This window comes from Diaporthe amygdali (genome assembly GCF_026229845.1).
Source record: "Diaporthe amygdali strain CAA958 chromosome Unknown NODE_8_length_1307975_cov_65_857355, whole genome shotgun sequence".
Lineage (NCBI taxonomy): Eukaryota > Fungi > Ascomycota > Sordariomycetes > Diaporthales > Diaporthaceae > Diaporthe > Diaporthe amygdali.
Window position 1 is genome coordinate 1,283,981 of NW_026517028.1, and position 7,594 is coordinate 1,291,574.

At 52.2% G+C, this 7,594-nt stretch overlaps 2 protein-coding genes across 2 annotated transcripts; one reads left to right on the forward strand and one right to left on the reverse strand.

Annotated features, from left to right (window-relative positions):
- Positions 1-1,095: 1,095 nt before the first annotated feature.
- Positions 1,096-3,091, forward strand: J7T55_013617 (isocitrate lyase; the record flags this gene model as incomplete). The annotated part of the gene is made up of 5 exons (XM_053141429.1): positions 1,096-1,326; positions 1,425-1,580; positions 1,657-1,999; positions 2,083-2,635; positions 2,734-3,091. The coding sequence occupies 5 exons, from the start codon at positions 1,096-1,098 to the stop codon at positions 3,089-3,091; spliced, it is 1,641 nt and encodes a 546-aa protein (XP_052995956.1).
- A 635-nt stretch (positions 3,092-3,726) lies between these two features.
- Positions 3,727-7,258, reverse strand: J7T55_013618 (uncharacterized protein; the record flags this gene model as incomplete). Its single annotated transcript, XM_053141430.1, has 5 exons — positions 3,727-5,042; positions 5,102-5,853; positions 5,970-6,448; positions 6,511-6,796; positions 7,203-7,258. The coding sequence occupies 5 exons, from the start codon at positions 7,256-7,258 to the stop codon at positions 3,727-3,729; spliced, it is 2,889 nt and encodes a 962-aa protein (XP_052995957.1).
- Positions 7,259-7,594: the final 336 nt, after the last annotated feature.

The window sequence follows — 7,594 nt, forward strand, 5'->3', positions numbered from 1 at the left end:
ACGGAGGTGAGACAGGGCGTGGCTAAGGTTGATCAAAGAACCGAGGTTCCACCCTCGATCGGGCCAGGCGTGCATGGTAGGAGGCTCAAGGCCCTGGGGGTTGCACTGAAGTGAAGGCTATGACGACAGACCCTTCAATCACATGTCACGCCGTCGTAAGTAATCTACGACCAGGGCTCTGTTCGGTGAGTAACACTCGCAGCACTTGCCATTGAATTTGAAGGAAGAGTGCAGTATTAAAATACTCAAAACGTCTGAGTTTCTCGGTTGAAAAAGTGAGCTGGTAGGCAGGCTGGCAGGTCGGGATGCATCGAGGGCTCTTGTTGCACCGCATCCAGACGTCAACGACCGCCCATCCAGCTGCATAATGATATGACGGCGGTCCAACGTTCCCCAGGTCCCGGCAATAAGGAGAACCGCCCCATTAGGCCCCATCCCACTTCTAGAATACCACATCTTCCCTAGCGTGATGCGGGGGAGGAGCTGGGGGTCTGCCTTACCGAATTCCAAGAGTGCTGCTTTCGGCAACTCGGCCAATGGTCGCATGCTCAGCAGTCCCTTTCAGCCGAGACAAGTGTAAGCCGAGCAACAACTCTCCATACACAGGCAGGTAAGTACCTTGTTTACCGCCACAGCGACGCCAGGAATGCAAGTAGACTACACACATACACATACACACACACACACACACACACAGACAGACAGAACTCGGGAGTTGACCGAGCCTTGGGGAGGCTACTCCCAGGGTGTAGGGGGTGGGATGTGATCAACGGGATGGGATTCCTGTTCGCCATAGCCGCTTGGCCGAACCCTCCCGATGAACCGATGTACTAATAAACCGCCTGCCTCTCTGCCGTGGCATGGCCTGGCTTATTGAAGTTTCATATGACGACGGTAAGACCCTGTCTATTCTTCTTTAGTTTTACACTTTCTCCTCGTGCCTTCTCTTCTCTTTGCACGACTCTCATAACGATACCAAGGGATATACACCACTGCTTGTATACATCCTCCTCTTGTCTGCGACATCTTTCTTGTGACAACTATATCGAATTGTAGAACAGTCATTCTGTTGCAATATACCCCATTAGACACACCATGGCGGCCAACAATATGGTGAACCCGGCGGTGGACCCCAAGACCGAGGACGAGCTCTTCGCGAAGGAGGTCGAGGAGGTCAAGAGGTGGTGGAGTGACTCGAGGTGGAGGAACACCAAGCGCCCCTTCACTGCCGAGCAGATTGTGTCCAAGAGAGGCAACCTGAAGATTGACTACCCGAGCAATGCGCAATCAAAGAAGCTGTGGGATATTCTGGAGAGGAGATTCAAGGTAGGCCATCAGCTCCCCTTCCCACTACACATCTTTCTACTTCAGACATTCCGCGAGGAAAAACAGCAAGACAAGATTAGAAACTAAAAGAGTGCCAGAACCGAGATGCTAGCTACACCTACGGCTGCTTGGAGCCAACAATGGTCACACAAATGGCCAAGTACCTCGACACTGTGTATGTCTCCGGATGGCAGTCGTCCTCAACAGCGTCTGCCTCAGACGAGCCTGGTCCGGATCTGGCTGACTACCCCTACGTGAGTTCAAGAGCCTCCTTTCCATTTACAATGATTCAGCAGCCAGGGACTTCCCGTGCTTACCAGCGTTGAATAGACCACCGTCCCCAACAAGGTTTCGCATCTGTTCATGGCACAGCTCTTCCACGACCGCAAGCAGCGCCAGGAGCGCCTGACGACGCCCACGGCGCAGCGTACCAACCTGGCAAACATCGACTACCTCCGTCCCATCATCGCGGACGCGGACACTGGCCACGGCGGCCTGACGGCAGTGATGAAGCTGACCAAGCTGTTCATCGAGAAGGGTGCTGCTGGAATCCACATCGAGGACCAGGCCCCCGGTACCAAGAAGTGTGGCCACATGGCGGGCAAGGTGCTGGTACCCATCAGCGAACATATTAACCGTCTGGTTGCGATCCGGGCACAGGCGGATATCATGGGTGAGTCCCAATTGCGCATCGTGTGAAGCAAAACCGAACAACACATATCGGAACAGGAACTGACCCTGCTGGTGTCTTTACAGGCTCCAACCTACTCGCCATCGCTCGCACCGACGCCGAGGCAGCAACGCTCATCTCGACGACCATCGACCCCCGCGACCACGCCTTCATCCTCGGCACTACCAACCCGAACCTGCAGCCTCTGAACGACCTGATGCTGGCGGCCGAGCAGGCGGGCAAGATCGGCGACGAGCTGCAGGCGATCGAGGACCAGTGGCTGGCGCAGGCGGGGCTGAAGCGGTTCGACGAGGCGGTCGTGGAGGCCATCAACAAGGGCACGCACGTCAACAAGCAGGACTCCGTGGCCAAGTACCTCAAGGAGTCCAAGGGCAAGTCGCTGGTCGAGGCGCGCGCGCTCGCCCGCGGCATCACCGGCGTCGAGATCTTCTTCGACTGGGACGCCCCGCGGACCCGCGAGGGCTACTACCGCCTCAAGGGCGGCTGCGACTGCGCCATCAACAGGGCCATCGCCTACGCCCCCTACTGCGACGCCATCTGGATGGAGAGCAAGCTGCCCGACTTCAAGCAGGCCCAAGAGTTTGCCGAAGGGGTGCACGCTGTCTGGCCAGATCAGAAGTAAGTCTTTTCTTGACATTTAACCCTTTCCCCATATGATATATATACACACACATTGTCACAACTTTGGACTATAAGCTCACAACACGCCCCACCAGGCTCGCATACAACCTCTCCCCGTCCTTCAACTGGAAGACGGCGATGCCGCGCGCGGAGCAGGAGACGTACATCCGGCGGCTGGCGGAGCTGGGCTACTGCTGGCAGTTCATCACGCTGGCGGGCCTGCACACGACGGCGCTCATCAGCGACCGGTTCGCGCGGGCGTACAGCCAGGTGGGCATGCGCGCGTACGGCGAGCTGGTGCAGGAGCCCGAGATGGAGCAGGGCGTCGACGTCGTCAAGCACCAGAAGTGGAGCGGCGCCACCTACGTCGACGAGCTGCAGAAGATGGTCACCGGCGGCGTCAGCAGCACGGCCGCCATGGGCAAGGGCGTGACTGAGGACCAGTTCCACTGATTTGGGGCCGAGGGATTGGGTCCGGGAAGGTTTCTTATTTTGTATACCAGAAGTGCATGCTGCATGTTCATAGGGCGAAATGAAAGTTTTCTAAAGCACTACTGTGTAGTGGCTTGTTCTTTTGGTCACATTGCGGGACATACGACAAGATTTACCAAAGGTCTGCGTGAGGGATGCATCGGCTGCCAATTTCCCATCATGGTGGGAATAGATGTGATGCCGTTTGTGGGGAGCAATGAAGTATCACCTTTTCAAACACCAGAACAAGCGGTTCGATTTCATTAGCAGCACATAATTTGCTTCCTGAGCGTTGAGGCGGTTAGTACAACGTTAGATGGGTGTTTTGTGACCAACACTTGTACAGGTCAAATGCCACCACATCCTGGGATCCGAAAAGTTCTCTTGGTGCCGGCAAGGAATGTACTCTGTTAGTAGTCATCTCAAAGCAAATCACGATAACCACCTTCAATATGATTTGAAGCCTCTCCGCATATTTTCATGAATGAGAATAGTATAACCGCCATGTCTGACTTTGACAACATTGCAACTGCTGGTAATGCTTTCAACCCAACGTCGTCGCGGTGTCTCGTGCCAAAAGTATTGGAGCCCTCGTAAGATCTCAAACCCACCAGCGACTAGCTCCCAACATGTACAATCTCGAAAGGCACCACAGTCACCTCCCCAATTAATCCATTATTAGTCTTCGGAAGTGCAGCAAACTGCGAAACTTCTCGACCTGCGCTCCGGAGGTCCGGCAAAATACTGCGAAGATAGTTCCACATCGTACTTGGAACTACCGCGACAATTTGGTTGCTTCCATTGACCAGATACGGCGTGACGTCGGCAGTGGGGCTTGTATAATCCAGGGGAGGAAGCCGAGCGCCATTGACGTGGATTGTGATGGCATCCAGAACCGGCGGAAACTTTATATAAGCTCCCAGAGACGTGCTATTGGTAGAGCCAGCAATTGAAACTGGTGGCCACGTGAAGTTTGTGTAATAATAGCCTACTCCAGAAGTGTTTGTTGCCGCTTCGATGTCGTTCCACGAGACCAATTCGGTGAGGTGGTGCGTCGTATTGGTCTTGATGGCGGTGATGGATGCGTCGCTCAAATTACTTGGCGCCTCCCAATGCTCCAGCTCTAGAACCCATGATTCCAGTTTGAAGGAGGCCGGCGCTTGGCTAGTATGATGGATTTCTCTTCTGGTTGACAAGGTGACGAATGTTGAATCAGAGGATGCAGCAATATGCAACACAAGGCTATTGTTCTCTGCGGCAAGCCCAACGACATTTGACGACAAATCTGTGACATGAACTCCTGGGGCTGTAACTCCCTCGAGAGGTTGTTGGGCAAACGCAATAATCTTTGTCTGATTTCCGGCAAGGTCGAGAGGAATGATAGTGGTAGAGCCATTAGTCTGGAAGTTCAAGACAGGCTCACGAGTTCCTGTCCATGCATCATAAAAGTAAGGTGTGCCGATGGAACTGACCACAATATTGCCAGATGCTGGGCTAGTGTCGCTGAAAATGTATGCATAACCAAAACCATCCGAAGTGTCCTCCCGCCATGTCGTGTACCACGTGCCATTGGTTTGCACTGCGACGCGTGGCTTGAGACTCAACGAGTCAAGTTTCTGGGATAGCTCGCCCTCGGCAACATGATATACGTTTGAATGGCTCAGGAGCTCGGCCAACGTATCATTGAAAGCCTGGTCACCAGGGACTGTCGCGTTCCTGGTAAGATAATGTCCCGGAGTGGAGCCCACCACAACAATGGGTAGTCCGGAGTCCGCGAAATCCCTCAGTTGGAACAAAGAGGCTTGAGTGATATTCTGAGAACCAAGCAAAACCATGGCTTGGAACTTCGCATCTTCAGGTGCAAGGATGCCGTTGTCGACATATGCTTGTGGCAAATTAAAGTTGTCGGGTGATAAGTATGAATAAGACCATCCTGTGAGTTGTCAACTGGGTTAATCCGTTCTAGAATATCTCTGACGAGTTGTTACAAACCTCCAGAAATGAGATCAGTAAAGTTATATAGCGTGACAATGTTTGGATTAGTCGCACTTTGCTTGTTGTAGAACGCGATGTCAGTGCGCGGAACCCCTTTCTGCTGAATGTGCTGAGTCCTTGCTACATAGTCCAAGGCTGCTTGAAGGCCATTGTTCCAGTCAGGCCGCTTCCGAGAGTATAAGTCGGAAAAGTAATAACTGAATGCAGTAAATCCGGGCCATGTCGTCTGGGGGTAGTTGCCAGTGTAAGATTGCCCGTGGATGACGAACTGGTTCACACCACCTGCAACAGCACGGTTCATGGAGAACAACAACTCTGGGATCGTGAGGCTATAAGCTCGACTGAAGACCGCGCCCAGCTCATTGGAGATGATCCTTTTTCTGGCCAAGTTCGCTGGGCCCGAAAACTGCCGGTAGCCATCTACGCTGTCGTGCCACCCGAGACTCTCGCATTCAGGGGCCTCGACGTAGGGTATCGATGCTTCCATGTCCATCGGCAAGTTATAAGAAGGTTGAGCAGAGAGTCTCACACCTAGACTCTGAAGCCATTGCGACAGGGTGGTCAGGTACTCTTGATACCCTGCTGTCAGAGTCGCGCGATAGTCACTAACATAAGCCTGTCCCTGATCTGGCGTATCCAAGGTGCAGCGGACGCTACCAGGGGCGTAGTTCTGGATACCTATGTTGTTGTTCCCGAACATGACCAGGGGAAAGTACGTTCGGAGGTCGTAGCCAAACATCTTTCTGAACCTTGCAGGCAACGAGCGAGTCCAAGAAACATTTGACAGTATTTCCATGCTGTCTTCCCAACCTGGAAGAATATTTGAGTCAGTCAAATGTTTTCGCATCAAAGTCTGGAAGCCAACATGCCGTAATGTCCAACCTCTTGCAAGAGGAATTTGACGTTGTCCGTCAAAATATATTCTTCCCAGAAGGCTTGCACTGTCCTAGCGCCCTGAGCGCTAAAATGATCAACTACGTATGACCCATTATCCCAGATGGTAGCGGTCGTATTGGACGCGAAATGAACGTTCTGATTGTGCGAGAGCTTTTGGTAAAAGAAGAATAGCTCTTGGTCATGTCCATACGGCAAGTTCAAAGGTGCTTTCAGAATCAATCTGCCTTTTTCGGATATCATCGATGTGATGTCTATTAGGGAATCATTTTGTAAGACTAGGTCCTCATATGTCACCTTTGTCACACCTAGTATCCCGGTCACATTGTAAGTGACGTTCGTTCGAGATACAACGATTGCGGAGACGGCGGCCACAAGCTCTCCACTTGACCAGCCTGGGATGGTTCCGTTGAAACCTCCTCCTCTAGGAATCGTCTGGCTGTTTGAAATCTGCACCAAAGACCCCAAACGATTAGCAAGCTTGGATCGAGCCTGTGAAACTCTGCACGTACCAAGTCCCATTGTAGACCTTCATCATCAGGGTGAGCCGGAATGCCTTGCCCTTGATTTGGCCCAAGTGCGAAGTCCATTACCATACCAGCCTCCTTATGGGCCTCCAAAGCTGATGTGAATAACTCAAGGAAAGCCGGAGTTCCAAACCCGTAAGTGGACCAGTTGACTCCTGTTGGGGGCTCCCCAAGCTCGCCTCCATAGTTGTAGAATGGCAAGAACTCCACACCACCAGCTCCAATAGACCCGGCAGACTTGATGTCTGCGTTTACTACATCAGCCTCGACGCTGGCGTCAGGAAGCCAGTATCTGAATCTTGGACGCTGTTGAGAAGGAGGGTTCAGGAAGTCATTTGCAGTTTGGGTATTATTCGACTGAAGACTTGGTTGGCAAATAGAAGCAATCACGGCAAGAATGCCGGCAATAGTACCAAGGGAAGGCATGTGCAAACTTCAGCTGATGTACCTAGGGGGCTTTATGGGTACATGCTAGTCATTTAAATTGTCTTTTCAACTCAAAACCTTAAGTCCCATGAGTGGTGGTGCGGTAGCAGGCAGGGGATATATATATGTGTTATTAAATGTACACCACATCTACAGCCATATGAGGTTCTGTCTGCCTGAGTTCTAAAGTTGGTCACCTCGGAGTTGTGACGAACGAGGACACTGCCACATTCGACCAAGTGACCACTGACTGCCGTAGTGTCTGCATCTTGGAACCCACAGGTACGAGTACGACGTAATCGACCATTATTTCGGTGTATTGTGGGGCGAACCCCTCAGGCCGGTCTGGTGCAGCTACGGGTGGTTCACGGTCGAGAGAGACTAGCAAGAATACTCTTTTGTGTTTTATTTGAATGTATATTCACCTGGTTAAGCAACTGATGCTACTCAATGCCACTACCCTTTGAGCGACGTAATCATCTTCCCTGGCATCAAGCCTTCCAGCTCAGGTTCTCAGCTGAAGATCTACATGGTAAATCCAATCGACAGCGCAGATCCATATGCCTCAAAGTCATTAATTAGTTCTTTGAGTGTCGAATAGACGCCACCCAAGACACCAGTCAAAGTCATATCACGGGAATAC